The sequence below is a fragment of the Setaria viridis genome, chromosome 5 (assembly GCF_005286985.2).
Source record: "Setaria viridis chromosome 5, Setaria_viridis_v4.0, whole genome shotgun sequence".
Lineage (NCBI taxonomy): Eukaryota > Viridiplantae > Streptophyta > Magnoliopsida > Poales > Poaceae > Setaria > Setaria viridis.
The window spans coordinates 39,088,784-39,108,690 of NC_048267.2; the positions used below are offsets into that span (position 1 = coordinate 39,088,784).

General features: G+C 43.1%; 4 protein-coding genes across 10 annotated transcripts; 1 reads left to right on the forward strand and 3 right to left on the reverse strand.

Moving 5' to 3' along the window:
* Nucleotides 1–118: 118 nt before the first annotated feature.
* LOC117857352 (F-box protein SKIP24) lies at nucleotides 119–3,417 on the reverse strand. Of its 4 annotated transcripts, none has more exons than XR_004640763.2 (5): nucleotides 2,842–3,417; nucleotides 2,582–2,755; nucleotides 1,110–1,267; nucleotides 872–1,020; nucleotides 119–614 (listed from the first exon to the last, which is right to left on the reverse strand). XR_004640763.2 is itself a non-coding variant. In XM_034739977.2 (5 exons), the coding sequence occupies exons 1-4, from the start codon at nucleotides 3,099–3,101 to the stop codon at nucleotides 892–894; spliced, it is 726 nt and encodes a 241-aa protein (XP_034595868.1). In that variant the 5' UTR covers nucleotides 3,102–3,417; the 3' UTR covers nucleotides 119–614; nucleotides 872–891. The 4 variants fall into 4 exon arrangements, 3 of the variants coding, with proteins under 3 accessions (XP_034595868.1, XP_034595867.1, XP_034595870.1); XM_034739977.2 differs by having other exon boundaries at nucleotides 1,105–1,267; XM_034739976.2 differs by having other exon boundaries at nucleotides 854–1,020; nucleotides 1,105–1,267.
* Nucleotides 3,418–3,568: 151 nt separating this feature from the next.
* On the reverse strand, nucleotides 3,569–6,671 carry LOC117857348 (cysteine synthase). Its single transcript, XM_034739971.2, has 10 exons — nucleotides 6,368–6,671; nucleotides 5,977–6,086; nucleotides 5,834–5,891; nucleotides 5,490–5,753; nucleotides 5,239–5,376; nucleotides 4,712–4,763; nucleotides 4,544–4,593; nucleotides 4,390–4,449; nucleotides 4,156–4,236; nucleotides 3,569–4,074 (listed from the first exon to the last, which is right to left on the reverse strand). The coding sequence occupies exons 1-10, from the start codon at nucleotides 6,614–6,616 to the stop codon at nucleotides 3,985–3,987; spliced, it is 1,152 nt and encodes a 383-aa protein (XP_034595862.1). The 5' UTR covers nucleotides 6,617–6,671; the 3' UTR covers nucleotides 3,569–3,984.
* A 521-nt stretch (nucleotides 6,672–7,192) lies between these two features.
* On the reverse strand, nucleotides 7,193–11,114 carry LOC117857351 (NADH--cytochrome b5 reductase 1). Its single transcript, XM_034739975.2, has 9 exons — nucleotides 10,851–11,114; nucleotides 9,756–9,897; nucleotides 9,581–9,671; nucleotides 9,364–9,441; nucleotides 9,086–9,166; nucleotides 8,902–8,991; nucleotides 8,219–8,284; nucleotides 7,716–7,802; nucleotides 7,193–7,583 (listed from the first exon to the last, which is right to left on the reverse strand). Exons 1-9 carry the CDS (start codon nucleotides 10,960–10,962, stop codon nucleotides 7,491–7,493), a joined length of 840 nt encoding a protein of 279 aa, XP_034595866.1. The 5' UTR covers nucleotides 10,963–11,114; the 3' UTR covers nucleotides 7,193–7,490.
* Nucleotides 11,115–15,449: 4,335 nt separating this feature from the next.
* LOC117856876 (PTI1-like tyrosine-protein kinase 3) lies at nucleotides 15,450–19,629 on the forward strand. 4 transcript variants are annotated; one of them, XM_072293760.1, is made up of 8 exons: nucleotides 15,450–15,808; nucleotides 16,322–16,452; nucleotides 17,460–17,692; nucleotides 17,866–17,992; nucleotides 18,120–18,393; nucleotides 18,749–18,881; nucleotides 19,087–19,173; nucleotides 19,273–19,629. In XM_072293760.1, exons 2-8 carry the CDS (start codon nucleotides 16,365–16,367, stop codon nucleotides 19,414–19,416), a joined length of 1,086 nt encoding a protein of 361 aa, XP_072149861.1. In that variant the 5' UTR covers nucleotides 15,450–15,808; nucleotides 16,322–16,364; the 3' UTR covers nucleotides 19,417–19,629. The 4 variants fall into 4 exon arrangements, with proteins under 4 accessions (XP_072149861.1, XP_072149863.1, XP_072149862.1 ...); XM_072293762.1 differs by having other exon boundaries at nucleotides 16,328–16,452; XM_072293761.1 differs by having other exon boundaries at nucleotides 15,450–15,699; nucleotides 16,328–16,452.
* Nucleotides 19,630–19,907: the final 278 nt, after the last annotated feature.

Here is a 19,907-nt window from a genome sequence, read left to right on the forward strand (position 1 = left end):
TGCCGGTTTTGTCACTATGCTTAACACCAGACTTTGATGCATGAAAGGTACGTGAGGAAACGAACAAATAATTCGTTCACTTTTCTAATATAAGCCCAGGAGCATATAAAGCGAGAGATACATACAGATACGTTTCTTTTCAATTTCAAGTAATGGAAAATAAATAAGTGTCTACATACGGATGGAATACAAGATGCATAGTTGCTTACAAGTTACACTTTTCAAAGTCAAATCTGGCTGCTCCACAGCCCACAGCTTCGCGAAGGGATAACCGGATAAGCATCAACGCCAGATTATTCTGTGATAGAATAGTCGGCAACTTTCTACAACAGAATCATCCAGCCGGTGGACGGTGTGCAACATAGGCGAACGAGATTCTTTCAGCAACATGGAAACACCATAGATGCTTCCTAGCACAGCATCCTCGTGCTTGGCAAAGTAGCAAGGAAGAATGCCACGGCCACATTTTTGCATCATGCACAATTGCACATGGACAGCAAACCGAACCGAACGCATGAAACCTTGATGTGCTGTCCAATCTGCGATAAATCAGCACCTTCCTCCTAGATGGATGCATTCGCTTGGTGCCGTCACTGCCGCGCAGGTGTTGCTATCTGTGCAAAACAGAAACTGCCGTGTAAGCAAACATATAGCATTACCAGTTATCCATTCTGACGATGGCAATATCTGGCGATGTAAGCAATCAACTAATATGTTCACATGCATGTACATAAAAGTATCAAAATACAAGTCTGCATCAGGAACAAGGTTAAGCTTACTGTGAAAGCAAAACGTGTCAAGTCTATTCTATCAATCTTCTCCTAGGATTAGAACAATTAAGAACTATTGGTACCTTGAGATAGTATAGGACCTGAAGGCAAACAGTAAAGTTTACTTCAGCTTCTTCCTTTTTGCACGTGGTTCCTTGATAATTCCGCTTGTATGACTATCCTGCAGAGGATGATATTTTGCTCGTTTCAATGCTTCCTCATACTCATTCAGCTTGTGCTTCTCCTTGCTCTGACAGTGGTAGAAAAAGCACAACTATGGTAAGTCTAGCCTTTTTCATCTTGCTCATATGAAGTGAAACAAGTGATCACATACATAACTGTTCTTATAAGTTGCTATTTGTTGCTTACAAACTTTCAGCTCCATGTTTAGATCACTAAGACGAGAATCAACAGGAACCGTGCATTGCTGAACCAACTGCTTCTGGCGACCATGAACAACTTGTGGTTGCCATACATTTAATGCCACAGAAGCTCTCCTGTAAATATTTCAGACAGCAGGATTGTGCAATCAGAATACACTCCACGAAGTAATGGAAACCAGAAATACATATCCCAGCACTCCAAGCCATGGATGCTTGAACATAGGCCAAACGATGCACTGATGAAGGAACATCAACTGTGACATGGAAAAACTATATATCTACCAAGCAATGCATTGTTCTTTGTTCATGATCCTAAATACATGTTAATATGAATGTTTGTCCATTATAAGGCAGGACTGTAGTGTTAAGCAATGAAGCAAGTAAGCAATGAACTACACAGGATCCATCTCATGGCCAGATGGTAGAGATGCCATTGCATGGTATCCTCTCAAATAGTGATTGGCTAAGGCGGCCCCCTCCCCTCTCCAGAGGATAGATGAAAAAGAAAAAAGAAACAAGAAAAGAGCTCAATACACTCAAGAGGTGGTGGAGAGGATTGAATTGCAACATCACTTTCAAATTCAATTTTGTTGGGTTAAAGAATATTTAATCTTGATGTTTCTACATACTAATTTAAGACACGGTTTGCTTTTTCTAGTCACTGTGCCATTTGGACCACATTGCTTCATGTGCGCCAACAACAATCTGAATGCTGGGAGATAAGCTATGAATTTTATTGTGCATCATTTGAATGCTTCCCCTGATAACTGGATAAATAGTGTTGCCCTATCCCAGCAATAATATTTTGTTTGGTGGATAGGACAATTGTCCATGGATCAAACATATCAGATAACCAAATTCTACTGTTCCAGTTCAAAAGATATCACATGCAGCTATTTTTTGTTGAAGATGTGAGACGAGAACAATCAGCCCAGAAACATATCATACAGTTATAACAAAATCCAGCTACTGAACACTGGTGCAAGACATGGTACATGGAGGACACCAGGAGGCTATCAATTTGTAAGGATAGAACAAATAACAGCAATAATGACATGATCTAACCAGCCATCTATGTGGTCTGAAAAAATCTTGACCTGGCTCTTGTGCAAACAAGCTGCTCAATGCATCATGAAATCAAACATTTATCAATATTTTCTGCTCGTGCACTGCCAACTAGATTACCAATCTGCTGAAATGGCTGGTTAGCTGTGAGCAAATTAGCACCTCATACTCTATTGATTCGATGCTCTCTACCTCCTCTGATTGCTCTAGGTTCGAAAATTGATGCATGTTTTCTGATCACACAATTGTAGTGGTGAGAAGTGATACAGCACGGGAAAAAAACTGTGGTTCATTTTTGGAGAATTCAGTGATATTTTATTGCACATAAGAAATTGTTTGGAAGTTGGAACCTAACGAACCGACCTGACCCTCTCGAGGTTGTCCAGCTCCTGCGCAGCAGCTTTCATCTTCTCCCCCTCTGCCCGCATCGACTCCTCCAGCTCTGCCAGCCGCCTCCTGCACGCAAGCACCCGCGCCTCCGCCTCGAACACCGCCCGCCGCCTCGCCTCCGCGATCCGCACCTTGTGCCTCTCGAACCTGCAAGCAGAGAACATCAGTCAAGCACATCCGCCTGCACGAGATGAACAATAACGGTCGACGGAAAACGAGGCGGGGGGAATTACTTGGTTTTGTAGAGGGATTTCGGGTGAAGCTGCTGCTGCTGCTGGGAGGTGGAGGACGAGGACGAGGACGAGGGTTGGGATTGGGAGGGGAAGTCGCGGGAGAAGAGCGCCGACCAGAGGGCGGGGTGGAGGGAGAGGCGTCCGAGGCGGCGGGAGGCTATGGCGAGGCAGCAGAGGTCGCGAAACCCCAGCGCGGACGACGCAGCGCCCAGCTCCAGGACGCGCGCCCACAGCTCGTCGGGAAGATCCGACGCCGACATGTCCCCCTTTGAGCTGGATCAGGAGCGTACGAACGCAAATACTACGACGGGCAAGGCGGCGAGGCGCGCGCGGCGGGACAGAGGGAGAGCTACGCCGTTGCGCAGACGCCGCCGCCGCCACTCTTCTCCTTTGAACGTGAGTTCAGGATTCGCCGACGGACTAGAGGAAATCAGGAAAGCACCGCACGTAGGAGGTAGAAGCCGAATTGGTCCCTGCCACTGGGCCCTACGAACGCTTGCGACCTTCAGACCTTTGGTTCAGACGGTTTGTAGCCTGATCCTGATGACCTGATCCTGAAGCCTGAAGGGAGATGCTAAAATTCTGTTTCCTTTTCTTCAAAAAAAAGTATGTTTCCGTTTAGCCTGAGCTATGCAGATAATCCCCATGTACAGAAACAAAAAATGGCAACTGTAGGTCCTCTCAATCTTGGGGCTTCGCAAGAACTAATTGCAAACCAGAGGCCCAATGAGGGATGAAATAATCAAAATTCAAAAGGAAAAAATAATGTGCAGACAGTTGTTTACTAGGATCAGCTCAAATGCGTATCAGATTACAAGCCTGCGGTCTGTCCCTAGTTCTAAGCTACTGAAAGGAGGATTCTAAGCTAACTATAGCATCCATTTCTGCATGTTTCACTGAGGTTGTAGAGGCAGGTTCTAAACTTGTGAGGCAGTCTGTCCTGAACCAAGCTGCAGGCTTGCAGCTCAATTGATCTGCGCAGCTACCAAGCTCTATGATCAGCGCACTCAGCGGGAGCGTTTCAAAACTTTGAACCCTGCTTGTTGCAATCTACCAGGGTCACTCTTTCATGTTTGTCATGCCTTGGAAGCCTGTCAGGTTTAGAGAAGGAAGCACCATGCGCTTGAAGTTGTAAAAGGCTGGCTATTTCTTCCTCATTCTTCGAACCGAGTCGTATATTGGACGGAATAGGATGCTGGAGAGGTATCTTTCTCCAAAGCTGGGGAAAATGGCCTGCAAATGTATGTGCTTAGTTAATTACCTGAGTCATGGCAAAATGCCGTAAATGAAATCAACTTGATGCCATGCCCTCACCGCAATCAGCTTTCCAGCATTTTCAGGTCTTTTGGCAACATTAATAGCAGCAACAGCTGCTGCACCTGAAGAAATACCAACCTGCAGATAATCCCCGTAAACGAATCACAGATCACATAAAAGCCAAATTGAAGTAGATGCTATAATAATAATAATAATAATAATAATAATAATAATAATAATAATAATAATAATAAGCAGCAAAAGCGGTTCATTTTACGGTGCACTACTCACCAGCAAGCCCTCTTTTAGTGCAAGTTCCCTAGCAGAATCGACAGCTTGTGCGGTGCTAACCTGCAAAGTCAAGAATCGTAATGACTCAGCCAAATGTAAAATTGGCAACATGATCTGCTGACATGAACAAAGTTCTAAAGTTAGCATTGCAGACCTTCACAACCTCATCAATCAACTGGATATCTAATATACTTGGAATGTAACCTGTTGTTTATTGACAACAACCAGCAGTATGTCAGTGACAAGGAGAAGGTATTCGACAAGCTTGTTTTCCCAGTATTTGAATTGCTTATAACGAAGGGACCAAAGGGTAAAGCATTACCTGGGTTGTCACCAGAGATCACACTAGTTTCAGCTGGTTCTACCCCAATGACCTAAAATGATAGGCAGAAAGTTATATAAACAAAATCAAACAGTTTTTTGGGGTATGAAATATTAAGTCATTCTCCTGGTAACAAAAATTACAGATAAATTGGCATCAGCCTTGTGGAAATCAACTGTATTTCCTGAAATTATGATAGTTGGACAACTTTAAATTTGAAACAACAGAACATAATGATGGTGCCACTATACTTTTGCTAAAACTAGTTCGATGATAATGCCTATGTTCCCATAAAAACAACTATTTTGCACATATTTTAAAGCAGTGCAATTAATAGTGGCAAAGAGCAAGTTGTTACAAGCAAGGCTCATTTTTTGTTAGAAATTATGATCTTTACTTTAATATGAAGGCTTCAAGCATTTCAAAAAGGAATAAAATCTAAGCACAACAGCATCGGACAAGATACACAGAATTATTAGGCTGAAATAATACAAGACAATCCAATTGATGAAAGAAAAAGTAGGGACCTTAATATCTTTGTTCATCCTTTTCAAGTAACGCCCTGTGCCAGTAATGGTACCACCTGTCCCTATGCTTGCAACAAGTATGTCAACAGTACCCAATGTGTCTTCCCATATTTCTGGGCCAGTGGTTTGAAAGTGGATCTGTAATTACCCAAATGGCTTCTCAATAGATCTTTAAATAAAAAGCAAATGAATTTCACATTTGCTGCATTACAGATATTGTATGAGTAAACGATAAAAGATTGAGTCTCAACCTCACTATTTGCTTCATTGTTGAACTGCTGAAACATATATGCATTTGGTGTCCTCAATACTATTTCCTCAGCTTTATCAAAAGCTCCTTTCAGTCCTTTGGTAGCATCAGTTAGCACAATCTCCGCCCCAAATGCACGCAGAAGAATCCGTCTCTCGACATCTATTGATGAAGGCATAGTAGCTATCAGCTTGTATCCTCTAGCTGCAGCCACAGAAGCAATGGCTATGCCAGTATTCCCAGTTGTTGGTTCTACCAAGATGGTCTGCACAGGTAGAAACTATCTGTGTAAATTACAGTCTTGGTGACAATAGCATTGAAAATAATATAAGAATGGCATATGACCTTATTTGGAGAAATTAATCCCTTCTCTTCAGCATCATTAATCATGCTTAATCCAATCCTGTAAACATACGCATGAGTTAGCACAAAAATAATTGCATCGAGGGCATCAACCATCAAATTATGCTGCAATCCCAATTATGTACCTATCTTTGACACTTCGGCAAGGTCCCATATACTCTAGCTTTGCAGCGATATTAGCAACACAACCATCAACAACACTATTGAGATACACCATTGGTGTTTTTCCAATTAGCTGGATAACATGACAGAAATGTTTTATCAGAAACGCAAAAGTGACAAGCGACCTATTTGTACCAAGAAATTCAGCAGCATCTACTTCGACTCTGAATCATATTAGGGGAAAACGACAGAATTCGAACTCCAGAAAAGTATGCATATTCATAAGCTGATTTAATAGCAATCACAGATTCACAAGACACCTTCCCGGCTTCCCCTGGAACGCAATACAGTTCCCATTCCCAAAGCACTATCCAAAGCATGGGGAAAAGGTAGGCAAGGAAAGCGCCCATGCACCTGGGTGACGTCCTGCGCAATGTTCACCGCGTCTATCTCATCCGCGTACTCGTCCTGGATTTCGACAGAAGCGGAGGTCGCGGCCTTCGGAGGCCATGTCGCGGTGAGGTGGCGGCGGGCGGAAGCGGAACGTGAGGAAGGGAGGAAACTGGGGGCCCGCGGGATGGAAACGGAGGTGGAGGCAGCAGAAATGGGCGCGGAGGCGGCGACTCGGAGGAGCGAGCAGGCGGGCGGCGGGGCCATCGCCATGGCCGCGTCTCTCTCGTGCTGTGCTTTAGGGAGGAGAGAGAGGGGAGTTGTTTTCAGGATAAGGGAAGCGGGTATTGGTTTATCGGGTACGGTCCTCCAGCCCGGTCCGGTCCGCTCATGTTGGAATTTGAAATCGCCGTTTACATTGGCAGCTCAAATTGGCTTGTTAAACAAGAGCCTTCCCGACTCGTTCAGGCCTCGTTCGTTTCACCGAAATTGGATTCCAGCCAAGATTACTTCCAGGTTCGGTTTGAGTGACTTCACCCGTGTCACTCAATCCAGCCAGGATTCATTCTAGGGGTGAGAAGGTATGGTCTCAATCCAGACCATCTATGAAGTATTCCAATCCAGACCGGTTTTCGTTCCAGGTCAGACTAAAACGAACAATACTTTCAATGCAAGTCCGATTTCAAACCGGACCACTTCAAACCACCCAGAATGGACCTCATTCCGGACCAATCCACGAACGAGGCCTCAGTGATTTCGTGCGCACAAACAAATACTGTACTCTACTCCACCAGTTGAACACTGGCATTCTTTCAGGCCACATATCATCATCAACGTGAAATGCCGAAATTCCGAAAGTACAAGGTCCCCTGCATTGCTCATTTGTGGTATTGTGATGTTTCTTATAATATCCAATGTTACACATTTCGAATCAATAATAGTAACAATGGAGTCTCTGCCAACGTGGGCTGCTTAGGGAGATAACCTTTGCCCTCAAAAAATGGGGATTGCACAAGTTGCTGGCACGATACTAATTGATCATGCAATCCTGAATTCCTGATGTCAACTAACGAGCAGGGTCAGAAACCGTTCCCGTGACCAAAGAACCATGCCGGTCACCGCTTATTATTGGAGAGCTCAGTGTTGCTTAGAACTGGAACTGCATCTCCTTTGTGTAGTTGAGCTCGTCAAGGTGTGCAGCCATGGCCTTGTTCATCGGAGGAGGACCACATCTCAGGACCTGAAATAAGCAAATGCATGTCTCTGTAAGCCTCCAGGCTAGATACAGGAATTCAGGAGTTTACCGGAAGCCATCAACCCATAGTTAACCAAAAAAGAAAAAGGAAACAACTGACCAAGACTCAAGATTTACCTGAATGTCTTCAGCAGGCGCTGGGCAATGAGACTGGATCATTTCCTTCGACACAAACCCGACACCACCATTCCAGTTTTCGGGAGGCTGCATAGGTAAAAATAAATGAGAATACGTGACAAATGTCTTTGAAAACTATGCCCGATAACTAGAATGCAAAGCACAATTCTCAGTGTAGCAACTCTGGAGGTCATAAGAATTTTTTTTAACACCTATGATTCATTACTTTAAAATAGGACAGCGGTCATTTAAATTTTAAACTAACTTAAGTGATCATCTTTATGTATGTATATTTGTTGCATGCAATTGTCTAAGCATGCTCTGCTGTTTAATGGCTCTGTTGTTTGTCATAACACGAATTATGTAGTCAGTTCTAATAATTCACAATTATAAATGGGGTCCCACTTTTTCTCAATAAAGCTTCTGATGTGTTCCTACGCAAAAAAAATCCAGACTGCAGATAGAGTAATATCTTTGAAATTTTAAAGGTATTTGATGTAGACCTGATTCAAGACATAGTAGATCTTAAAGCGGTCAGGATAGGTCTTGGCCATGTTATCCAGCTCTTCCTGCATAAATTGAACAAAAATATTAAAATCAGCATGGCATCATATCATAAGAACATGTGCAACCAATCTGACAGATACCAAAGTGAATTATATACAATGAAGGACTTTTTTCAAGCATATATTGCTGCCACAGATTAGTCCCAAACTATCATATATATCAGCTATAGAATCTTCAACATGATGTCTTAGAAAATTCTCAGAAAGCTATGTGTTAACTCCTGAGCTTCATCTTGAATACCTGGGTGCAACTAATTGCTACTTTGTGCAGAACAATTTGCAAAAGTTCAAAAGTAGTAACCTAAAGTGAGAAACAATTGTGCTGAAATTACGTAAAAGAGCACTTATGCTGAAAATATCCTAAAGACCTAAGTAAAGCAGGTAAGAGAAAAGACATAATTGAACAACACCGGTTCTCATAAGCAACTAAATGATAATAAGTATTTATAGAATAGTAAACATTCCCATCACAGCCAACTAAATCATGAGTAGTACAGAAAATACAGTTTGATGACATACACTAAGCGGTCATTAATCAACAAGACAAGTATCATATCTTTATCATTTTTTTGAACTAGACTGTATCAAAACCAACACAAAGAAAATAACGCCGATTCTACCTTCAGAAGAATATCTTCATATGTGACATTAGCATAGATTAAGTGAACCTTTGTGCTGTCGTTAGGGTTCTCAAGAATTGCTCTTGCAACCTGTGAGAACAGAAAAGGAACCATTAGTCACTAGAAAAGAAATTTGTTTTGTGGCGTTACCAATCGCAATATAGAACTCTGGGTTAAGTTTTACTTGGAACATTGGAGTAATGCCTGATCCACCAGCCAGCATCCCAAATGCTCTAACTTGGCCAACTTGGTACTTGAAACGACCCTATATCAGAAGTCATGTTAACCTCCGAATCAAAGGTAAATGTGCATGGAACAGAGATTTGAGGTGTTCCTCATAAATTTGGGGGAAAACATTTAAAATTCCCTTGATAACTCGAAGAAACTAATGTTATATTTTTTATCATAAAAGAAACATAAGCTGGAGAAACCAGAAGCTCAGAAGTCAGCACATGATGTCACCTTAGGTCCCTTCACGGACAAATAATCACCAACTTTCATCTCACGGAAATGGTGGGACATTCTCCCTTGAGGATACATCTGCATCATGGAAAGGGTAGAAGCACTCATGAGTCAACACATGAGCACAATAGCAAGAAAAGTAACCATCCAGAGTTGTCAAATAATACGTCCCACAGTAGGAAGTATCTGAAGAAGGAAAATAGAAACGAATATGTACCTTTATAACAAGCTCAAAATATCCTAAATCAGAATCCAATGTAGTTGGGGTATAAGGCTTGATTACTTCTTCGCCAGTAGCATCTTGTCCTCTGCATTAACAAGGGAACAGAGATATGGTTAAAAAATTATGCACTGTAAAAAGGCAAAATTCAGGAGAAAGATAGAATCAAAACCTGCAGCTAATATGTTGGCCAATTGGGAGTCCCAATACAGAAGTTGGAGTTGGAAGAGCGAATTTGAACTTTGCGACATTATGACTTATTTGCTTCTTTTCAACAAGTTTGAACTTCTTGAAGTTCTCAGGATCCAAGCAGCCTGGAGGGAAAATGGCATAGCAACAATCAAATTGGGGTATAACGAATTAACCTTCAATTACAGAAAGCACAATTAAGCACAGATAAATTTTTGGGTGATAAACAAAAGATAATGGATGACATGAATAAATTACCCAGTACTGCAAACAACTAATACTTCCAGGTACCTGAGAAGCATGACTACACAATAAAATTACAACAATATTGCAGACAATCAGGCTCTCAGTCATTAAAATCACATGAGAACTAATAATTTCAATAAGGAATGCAGACATTTCCTACTACACATGTCAAACAGACCATTTGTTTATATCACGTGGTTAGAGTTGTTAGGCAACAGTTGTTGCTTATATCCTGCGGTTAGAGCTGTTAGTCAACATTTCTTCTTCTTTTTTTTGCAGGTAGTCAACATTCCTTTTTCATCGGTATCTTTCTCATAATATCATGCTAGGATCAGAGCTACCAAGACGAGATAAGAAAATTCATCTGAAAGCTCTACCTCATCCATTCAGAAATGGAGCAGACAAACCAACACAACCAGAAAACTGCCTACCAACACATGAAAACAGGTAAAGACTAACTGCAACTTATGTGTACTCAATGAAAACTAGTAATTGTTTGACAGCCTGGTATGCAAGCATGAATAATAACTTCAATGGTTCATGTCGATGGGAATAAACTTATACTAGTTGTTTTCCTTTTCTTTTGATTTTGGTCCCAACGAGTTACAGCCTGGAGGCTGCAAGTAGCACCTCTACAGATCGTGCCCAACTAAAAGCAAATGAATAAACACCCCTGCGCTCCAATCACTTTCCAAAATTGGTAACTGAAGTGCCACGCTAATACCACCGGAGCAAATGAAAAGCGCGGTGACCGTCAGCAACCAGATCTAAACGCGAACCAGAGGCATCTGGCGTACACGACGGGGATAGCGGGGTGTATGCATGTCCGTACCCTTGGGCTTCCTGGATCGGAGGAGGAGGAAGGCGCCGCCCGCGGCGACCGCGACGACGGCGACGGCGACGGCCACCATGGTCTCGGTGCTCTGCCCCTGCAGGAAATCCATGGCTGCGCGCGGCCTCCCTCGCCTACCACGCCTCGGAAATCAGTGGGCGGGTTTGGTTGGGCCGCGGGGGGTCGGTGGGAGGTGGCGGGGCGGAGGTAGGTGGGTCAGTGTGTGCGAGGAGGAAGACGGGAGGGAATGCGGGTGGGAGTGGATGGCTGGAGGCGGAGATCGCGAGGTTTTTCGTGTTGCCCGTTTTGCCCTCGTCATAAACTGCTAGTGCTACTAGGCGTTTGAACTGGACTCTGAAACGAAATGACGGCACTGCAGATACGATAAGAATTCATAAGATACGATGCTGTACCCGTGCACCGTACTCATCTTCAACTCATGACATGAACTCTCTATTTGATTTTAATCGCCCCAATTCTAGCCGAGTCAAAATTCAAAAATACGGAGTAATCATCATCAGTTGAAAGTTCAAACCATAGCCGCCATTTCGCAGCTTGACCTCCTCCAACTACTTGCATTCGCACGTGACCGGCATGGGCATGATAGGGACTTGGGAGGTGGGAACGTGGGATCCGGGGTCCCTGCGATCTACCGTAGTATACAGACTGTACAGTACAGTCTACTGACTACTGTAGCCAGTGCCCAGTAGAAGAGGTGCCCCGACGAGCCATCTGCGCGCAGCGCACCAACCTTCTGGTCTGGTTCCCTGTCAAACCTGAAGCATCGGGTCCCAGACTCCCAGGTCGTTGCATGTGCCTTGACGACGCGGTAGGTAGCAGGTGACTCGAGTCTACCCCAAATTTCCAACTTTATCATTATGCAAAAAGAAGATTCACCATCACATCAAACTTGCGTACATGCATGGAGTACTAAATGTAGACGAAATTAAAAACTAATTGCACAGTTTTGTTATACTTTACGAGATGAATCTTTTAAACCTAATTAGTCAATATTTGAACAATAATTCATAAATACAAATGAAATACTACAGTTGTACATTTATGACAAAATGTAAATTTTGTCTTCAAATTTGGGAAGCCCTCCGATGTTTTCCCCCATGTTTCCTGTGGTCGGAACGCAGACCGCTGGCGGCGGGTTCGTGGTATTACTGGTATCCAGCGTGCCACGACGCCACAGCGGCGGCAGCAACGCCTCGCGGGTTGGCAGCCGCGAGCGGCGATCGAGTGACACCAGCAACAGCAAGGAGACCAGCAGTCGAGGCCGGCCATCTGGCATCTGCTATATATATATATCTTTCCTCGTCGACTGCCGGATCGCCACTTCACCACCGGTAGAGTGGTGCAGGGAGTAGCTACTTTCCTACACATGTTTAGTTCCCTCCAAACTTCCAACTTTGACACTATGCAAAAAGAAGATTCCTCGTCACATCAAACTTGCGATACATGCATGGAGTACTAAATGTAGATGAAATCAAAAAATAATTGTATAGTTTTGTTGTACTTTGTGAGACGAATCTTTTGAGCCTAATTAGTCAATATTTGGACAATAATTCACAAATACAAACGAAACGCTACAGTTGCGCATTTATGGCAAAATACCAATTTTACCACTCCCAAATTAGGACCTTGTTCTACTCCGTCGTGACACTGACAGCAGTGAATGCTGTTTCGCTGAGAAGAGACAGCAGCACCCTCCGCGAGCTACTTCCTCCAACGTTTTGGACGTCGACACGAGGCAGCGCGGCCGCCGCTTGCTTCTGTGCTTCCCGAATCTTCATCGTGGCTGCCACTTCTATCCAAGATCGATTTCACTCTTTTCGTTACTCAGTGTGGAGACTGATTTTCGATTTGAAACTTCACAGGGAGGTAGATGCATATCGTGGCAATATAATGTTTTTTTCCAGTTTTTTTTCAGAGGTGGCAATGCAATGTTAGAGCAAGTTTAATAACGCAGCTAGCAAGCGAGCTGCAAAGTTTCTCTCAAACTTTTCCTAATCTACTCGTACAATGATTAGCTCTTCACCATTAATACATGGTCCACAAGTCATTCTCATAAAGTTTCTTGATTCCTGTGCCCAAGTCAGCGTAAGCTTATATAGCCCGCTTCTCCTCTCTCACCTCTTCTCTCTCCTCCACGTCAGCATTCAGCCAGCTTACAGCTCCTTATTATACTTGCTCTTAGGGGGCGATGCCGCTACCCCCTCCCCACGCACACACCCAACTCAGCACTTCTAGGGTGTTTGATTGAGGAATGGAGTCATGTTTCATCTTCTCACTCCTCGATTATTTTATTTGGTTTGTGGAATGGAATGAGTTGATCCCTCACCACCTCACCCTCACAACCTAATAAATAGTATAACTATTAAGAATGGGGTTATCCTACTAAATTTTATAGGATATGGACAATCTCATCTAAGATGAGGTGATTTCTTAAACAAACACATCATTCGTTCCTGATGTGCTCTGCGCTCCGGAAACGTGTTGTTTGGTAAAAAAATATGCATGAGTAACAAACAAAGGAAATATGTTGTGGCATTTATATAATTCACGATGGCAGTGCCTATGACATACATGGGCGTGTGCAACATCAGTGTTTACTAAAAGAATAATGAAGTATTATTCTGCACATATACATGTACTTGCGTGAGCAGCTTCCTAGCAACTAGCTTTGCGTGAGAAGGTTTAACGGTCTTGACATGCAGGAAAGGAAATACCTAAACATGGAAGGTTATACTAACGTGAAGAGCTTAAACACCTGGTCATGCAGGTGAGTCGGCTAGCTTTCTAGCATTAACGTGATGAGCTCTCGCTTCCTGAAAATAGAGCTCGGACGACATAATGTTGGAACAGAGTCTTAAATTGAGTTGCATATTCGTGTAAGCTAAAGATGGAAGCTAACACTGTATACATGGAAATAGAACTGAATTAACTAATCAGGTTCGGTACGTTTTCATGGAACCGACGTGAAGGTTCTCTTCTTTCTATAATCTAATCATCCCTTCTGGCCTATATAAAGTGCCGAGCCATTCAGCTTAGAGGGAGGAGGCAGGCCAGAATACGTACGCAAAAGCTCATCCATGGCTGCTCGCACGCTAGGCAAGCATGCACGCCAGCTCGCCTGCGCGGCTACGGTCTCATATTGCTGAGACGCACAACGAACAGAAGTCATCGTCCCTGCGTCGCACACACGCCGGCAAAGGCTCACGTCGCGTTGCTACACCCGTACGCGACAGCGCCGATGCATTCAAGGGCTTGGATGACTCCGTCAACCTCGGCTTGCAAACCAGCTTTGCCAAGCCATCAAACCTCGACGACGTTGGTGCATACCACGGCGGCCATGCTTCATGGTGAGCGAAAAGATTGAAACTCCGTGACCGTCTTCCCCGTTAATCTGAAACAATCATTTATTTGCCCCCGCACGCGGGATCGAGCAAGCCATTCTATTGTTCAGCCAGCAAGCATCGCCCAAGTCTAGTACCGGTGAGGCTAGACTAAAATTCTGATCACGTGTTAATGAAGCAAGATCATTACTCCCCGACATGTCCCAATCGACAAGATTGAACCAATCAGTTGCCGCGCACCGACGAGGCGAAGGCAACGTACCAATTCGTATTTGGTGAAAGCGGGTGTACATGACTGGGCACCGACGAGACACGAAAGTCATCCCCTTCTCCAACGTATTTTGTTCACTACTGATGTGATAATAGTGATGTAATGATCAGGCTTTGCTGACACAAAAGTCGCATGTATTACATGTTACAAAATTCAATGACGAACAGCTTAATCGGAGGTGTTCTGCAAGCTCCTCTTGCAGATGTAATTAACCAGACATGCCTAATAGGTCTTGAAAATTGACGAATTACGTAATCTCATAATTCAGACCTCTCTTTAAGCATCGATGCATAAGGTAAGAGAAGACAAAACTATCGAGTCATGTATTTTGTAATTTTGTAAAAGATAAGATTAATGGAATACGTGTTCTCGCAAACGTGTAGATGTGTCCGTGTGCTACTTTTATTTTTATTTATCTTCGTTTTGTTTTCACGAGCACGTGCGCCCTCCTAATTAACCTTCTCGACTCCTTAATTTTACTGATTTGAAGGCTGCCACTTACCGACTGCACGACCGTTGGTTAAAAAAAAAAGAGCCGGAGGCAGGAGTGAACATATGCCTCCTCTCGAAGAATTATGTACGGCAACGGTATATATGGCGATGAGTGGATTCCGCTTAGGCCCGTGGGCCGAAAATCGAGACGGACCGGGCCCGTGTTTGAGATTTCCTTGGGCCTGCCCCTGCTGCTGCTTTCGCAGCTTTCCGTTGGAACGTGCCGGACGTTAGCTCCGTTTTCCATGGACGAAAGCGACTCCTCGCTACTCTGCTATCACCTGTCAACCAAGAACATAACAGTTTGTTTCCACACTTCAATTTTAAGCTTTGTTTATGCCGGCGGCGATCAGTTCAATCAATCGACCAAAGTGCCAAGGACCAGCGCGACCAAATCCTCCAGAACAGAACATAACAGGTGCCGGACGCAATCAATCCATCGATCCATCGGCCAATAATGATCACCAAACGCATTAGAAAACCGCGGCGAGCTGGAAAGCAGGGCGCGCGGAAGGCCCGACAGGCAGGCTGCAGCCGGAAAGGCGACTCCGCCGCCCCGCGCGAACGGCGAGAAATCATTTCATCTGCCTCTGCCCTCTGCCCCCAGCTCAGTCGCAGCCACCACCCCTCTGCTTCTTCATCCTTGCCTTTCGCTGAGGAGCCGCCAGCCAAGAACATCCACCGATCCGAGCCCGCCAGCCTCCATTGCCTCCCGGCGCAGCAGGTGAGGGCTCCGTTCCTCCTCGGCTTTGGGCGATTCTGGGATTCCAGTGGGAGGGTGCCATCGATTTCTCAGTTTGCGAGCGAGCTTCGTGGGCGTGTTGCGGTTTGAGGTGAGATGGAAATGCGCCCCTGCCGCCTGCATTCCGTCCGTTGGTTTTGTCCGGCTTGTTATTTGTCGAATTCGGGTTTGTTTGCTCGGTCATTTGTTGTCCTCTTGGATGTCCCGTGCACACTGGTGATGTCAGGGTATCAATGTATGTTGTTGCTTTCTGCAAATTGCTACTGTTGTTTGAAGAGGTCTCTGTTGGTTGATCATAGGATGAAAAACAGTTCCATGCTTCCTGCTTTGCCTTCTGTATGGTTTACAAGTACTCCATGTCTCTAACTGAAGTCTGAATGGCTAGTGGAAGGTATTCCTTGGTTTAGTGTTACCATTTGTTTGTATCTGTTGAAGGTTTCCCAAAGATTAACCTTTTTGGTGAAATGGCCCGTGCATGGAACTTATGAAACTTTATTTTTTTTCCTGAACAATTTCTGGGGGGAGGATCCTCACCTACGCAACTTATGAAACTTATTGGTATTTATTTCATCAAATATGCTTACCTTACTTTTTTTTAATGAAGGAATAGATAAGAAAGAAGAGCAGGAAGAGTTCAACAGGTCACTATGCGCCGGTGGTTTTGCTGCACTCATTTCGACACACCATATCTTGAAAATGAAAATGGATTTACAAGCAGTCCGGATAGAACAAGTGGTACGTCTCTTGTTTCTGATGTCTACCTGTGTTACTTTATCATCCTACAGCAGATTAGGTACTTAGAATGCAAATTTCAGCCTGTAATTGAAAGCACAAGACATAATTGTGGCATTGCGCCCTAGTGCTTGATAAAACTAGTTGAACATATCTGAACATAACTTGTCAACACTTTGTTTTTATTTTGATGAAAAAAAACAATCTTATATGATATAGTATCTCACCTCCCAACACTCGACAGCTATGGATATGTTGGATACATTTCATATGTATGCATTATATTGTTGACCTATGCAACTGCACTTGAACCTTGCTGTTCACAACCTGAAGTCTAAAGTAATACTAGTGCAGGCCTGGGTCAGCAAGCTAGCTGTATACAATATTTTTTTCAGAAATATTAATGATTTTGAGGATGCTACGTTTTTCTAGAGCTCAATGGTAAGGGTGAGGCACAAAACCCACCTGAAATTTTTATTTGAAAAGGCGAACCGAGTAGAGTCCTCCTACTGCTATGTTAGTTGCTTATCAGGCCAGCGTTAGCATCTGCGCGTGATGTTCCAACGATACAAAATCCTTCTATCAAGAAAGTAGAGCCAAGTAGAATTGACTGCACAGCAGTATTTACCACTTAGGTGACCTTGCCCTTCTCGCTGGACAACTTAAGTCTGTAAAATATAAGGCTTGTACCGACAATTATGAATGTAACCAGTAACCACACCATGTTCTCGATGGCAAATTCAGATAAATTTTAGCTTACGCAAGGTTTTTCAGGTAGCATGTTTGGTACAGATGAGGACACTAATTAGTTAGATTTTCATGCTGATTGAACTTTTAGGTGGTTCAGTTACCTTCTAACTAGTTGTTTTTTAACACTTTATTCATCGCTTCATGCTATTCATTCAAGAAGGGGCTACGTGGTATACCAATGATTGTTCTGCGAATTATTTTTTCTGCATTCCATGCTTCTGCTGCTGAGATCATAAGCATATTCAACATACACCTTTCAGGAAACGGTCTTACTTCAAACAGTGATCCTGCTAAACCACCTTCCATTGAAGTACCTGCATTGTTATTTGATGAACTGAAAGAAAAGACAGATGATTTTGGGTCAAAGACTTTGGTTGGTGAGGGGTCATATGGAAGAGTATATTATGCTGTTCTGGAAAATGGAAAGCATGCAGCTGTGAAGAAGCTTGATGCTTCAGCGGACCCCGAGCCCGACAATGAATTTCTAGAACAGGTATTGTGCAGACCCCAATACTGCAAATACTTAAATGTATTAAACTCTTCCACTCTTATTAACTGCAATAAAGTTGGTTTGCAAATTATTTTTTTGCGAGACTGTTTTAATTATTATGTATGCTTGTTATTGAACAATTTATTTATTCCCCTTCTCCTATCCTTTGGATGTAGGTCTCCGTTGTTTCAAGATTAAAACATGAAAATTTTGTGGACATGCTTGGTTATTGTATTGAAGGAGATCAACGTCTGTTGGCTTATGAATTCGCTACAATGGGCTCCCTACATGATATTTTGCATGGTATCCATCTAGCCACTTCGCTAATCAGTCTTTTAACAAAATTCTCGCCATGAACCCAGGGATAAAAGAATTCATGTATGACAGCGTGTAAGCCTTTTTTTTTCACTTCTGGCTTTTCTTTCAATAGGAAGAAAAGGTGTTGCAGGTGCGCAGCCTGGTCCTGCTCTCGACTGGATGCAAAGAGTCAGAATTGCTGTTGATGCTGCAAAAGGTCTTGAGTACCTTCATGAGAAGGTCCAACCTTCCATAGTCCATCGAGACATACGGTCTAGCAATGTTCTTTTATTTGAGGACTACAAGGCTAAAATTGCAGACTTCAATCTTTCAAGCCAATCTCCAGATATGGCTGCTCGCCTACATTCTACCCGTGTCCTTGGAACTTTTGGATATCATGCTCCAGAGTAATTATCTGACTCAGATATCAGTTGCACTTTGTTCAAAATTTTTGCATAATGTATTGAGGATTATGCTCCCATATAATTTTCCATTAGTATTTAGCTATATCGTCATATATAGTAAGAAGCATCTAATGATCTTTTGACTGTGTTGCAACTAGAAAATAGCAAAGCGAAAATAGGCTTCTAATATAACTAAACAAGACTGTCATGTATGCATAAAACTGCTACAAATGAACAGAGAACTGAAGTTTTTAGTTTTTACATACTTAGATCTGATATGAACAGAACCAGATGACCTTTAATTAGAAAAAGTTATCCGCATGATTTTATAATATAAGAGGTGTCTTATTCGATGCAGGTATGCTATGACTGGCCAGCTGACTCAAAAAAGTGACGTTTATAGTTTTGGAGTTGTCCTTTTAGAGCTTCTAACTGGAAGGAAACCTGTAGATCATACAATGCCAAGAGGCCAGCAGAGTCTTGTTACTTGGGTATGCATTAACTTTTTCACACTGTAATTTACAGTCTCCTGAAAAATTCATTGTTTTTGTTATCATCCCTGAAAAGTCAACAAGGTATTTAGACTTCTAGATTATAATCTAGAAAAAGTTTACAAGATGAATGAATGTTCCAAACTTTATGTTGTTTTGTTAGCACTCTAATTTTATCATGGTGGTTGTTCCATCGTCAACTCAGGCAACACCAAGGCTCGGTGAGGACAAGGTGAAACAATGTATTGATCCAAGATTAAATGGAGAGTACCCTCCAAAGGGAGTTGCTAAGGTATGGTCTTCCACTCTCCTTCCATGTGTGCTCTTGCTATACAACCTAATATCCGAAATACAAAGCTATCAGCAGTTGTTTTCTTTGCTGTCGATGCAGCTTGCGGCAGTGGCAGCTCTCTGCGTTCAATACGAATCTGAGTTCAGACCAAGCATGAGCATTGTAGTCAAGGCATTGTCACCCCTTCTTGCAAATGCACCATATCAGGCTGCTGCTGCTACTGATACACCTTCAGATGCCTGACAACATGTTCAATTAAGCATTCATGTAAAGAAGTAGCATTTGTTTCTCGGTATGCCATTTTTATGAATTATTGTCTTTCATACATCTGAATAATGTGTGCTTACTGTAGATGAAGGGAAGAATAGGAGTAATGCAATGATTTTTGAACACATGTACTTCATAATGCTTGAAAACTGCTGCGGTTAATTTATGCATTTGTATGTTTCATCCTTCTGTTTGTTGTGTTCTTCAGGCAGGGTCTAGTGTATAAGTTTGGCTGGGCCTGTTGTAACCAGCTCGTGAGTTGTCACCTAGCCATCTCATCATGTTTTAAGCTTAAACCTTTTTGTTAATTACAGAGCCACTTCAGTCGAATAAAATCAATAATGTCTCTCCCTCCCTCCCTCCCTCTTGCGTGTGTACACTAAACCTCACGAAGTACTAATAAAGTTAGGGAGTGTTCGGCTGGACTTATAAGCCGGCTGAAAAGCTGAAACGGCTGATTTGTTGTA

Coding starts and splice junctions, on each gene's coding strand:
- LOC117857352 (XM_034739977.2), bottom strand. CDS start 3,101: ATGTCGGCGTCGGATCTTCCCGACGAGCTGTGGGCGCGCGTCCTGGAG. Junction 2,756..2,841: donor AAATCCCTCTACAAAACCAA/GTAATTCCCCCC, acceptor CTCTGCTTGCAG/GTTCGAGAGGCACAAGGTGC. Junction 1,021..1,104: donor CAACTTATAAGAACAGTTAT/GTATGTGATCAC, acceptor TACCACTGTCAG/AGCAAGGAGAAGCACAAGCT.
- LOC117857348 (XM_034739971.2), bottom strand. CDS start 6,616: ATGGCGATGGCCCCGCCGCCCGCCTGCTCGCTCCTCCGAGTCGCCGCC. Junction 5,892..5,976: donor TGCCGAAGTGTCAAAGATAG/GTACATAATTGG, acceptor GTATGTTTACAG/GATTGGATTAAGCATGATTA. Junction 5,754..5,833: donor GATTAATTTCTCCAAATAAG/GTCATATGCCAT, acceptor CTACCTGTGCAG/ACCATCTTGGTAGAACCAAC.
- LOC117857351 (XM_034739975.2), bottom strand. CDS start 10,962: ATGGATTTCCTGCAGGGGCAGAGCACCGAGACCATGGTGGCCGTCGCC. Junction 9,167..9,363: donor TGTCCGTGAAGGGACCTAAG/GTGACATCATGT, acceptor CTTCTGATATAG/GGTCGTTTCAAGTACCAAGT. Junction 8,285..8,901: donor ATGAAGATATTCTTCTGAAG/GTAGAATCGGCG, acceptor CAATTTATGCAG/GAAGAGCTGGATAACATGGC.
- LOC117856876 (XM_072293760.1), top strand. CDS start 16,365: ATGCGCCGGTGGTTTTGCTGCACTCATTTCGACACACCATATCTTGAA. Junction 17,993..18,119: donor CCTACATGATATTTTGCATG/GTATCCATCTAG, acceptor TTCTTTCAATAG/GAAGAAAAGGTGTTGCAGGT. Junction 18,394..18,748: donor TTTGGATATCATGCTCCAGA/GTAATTATCTGA, acceptor TATTCGATGCAG/GTATGCTATGACTGGCCAGC.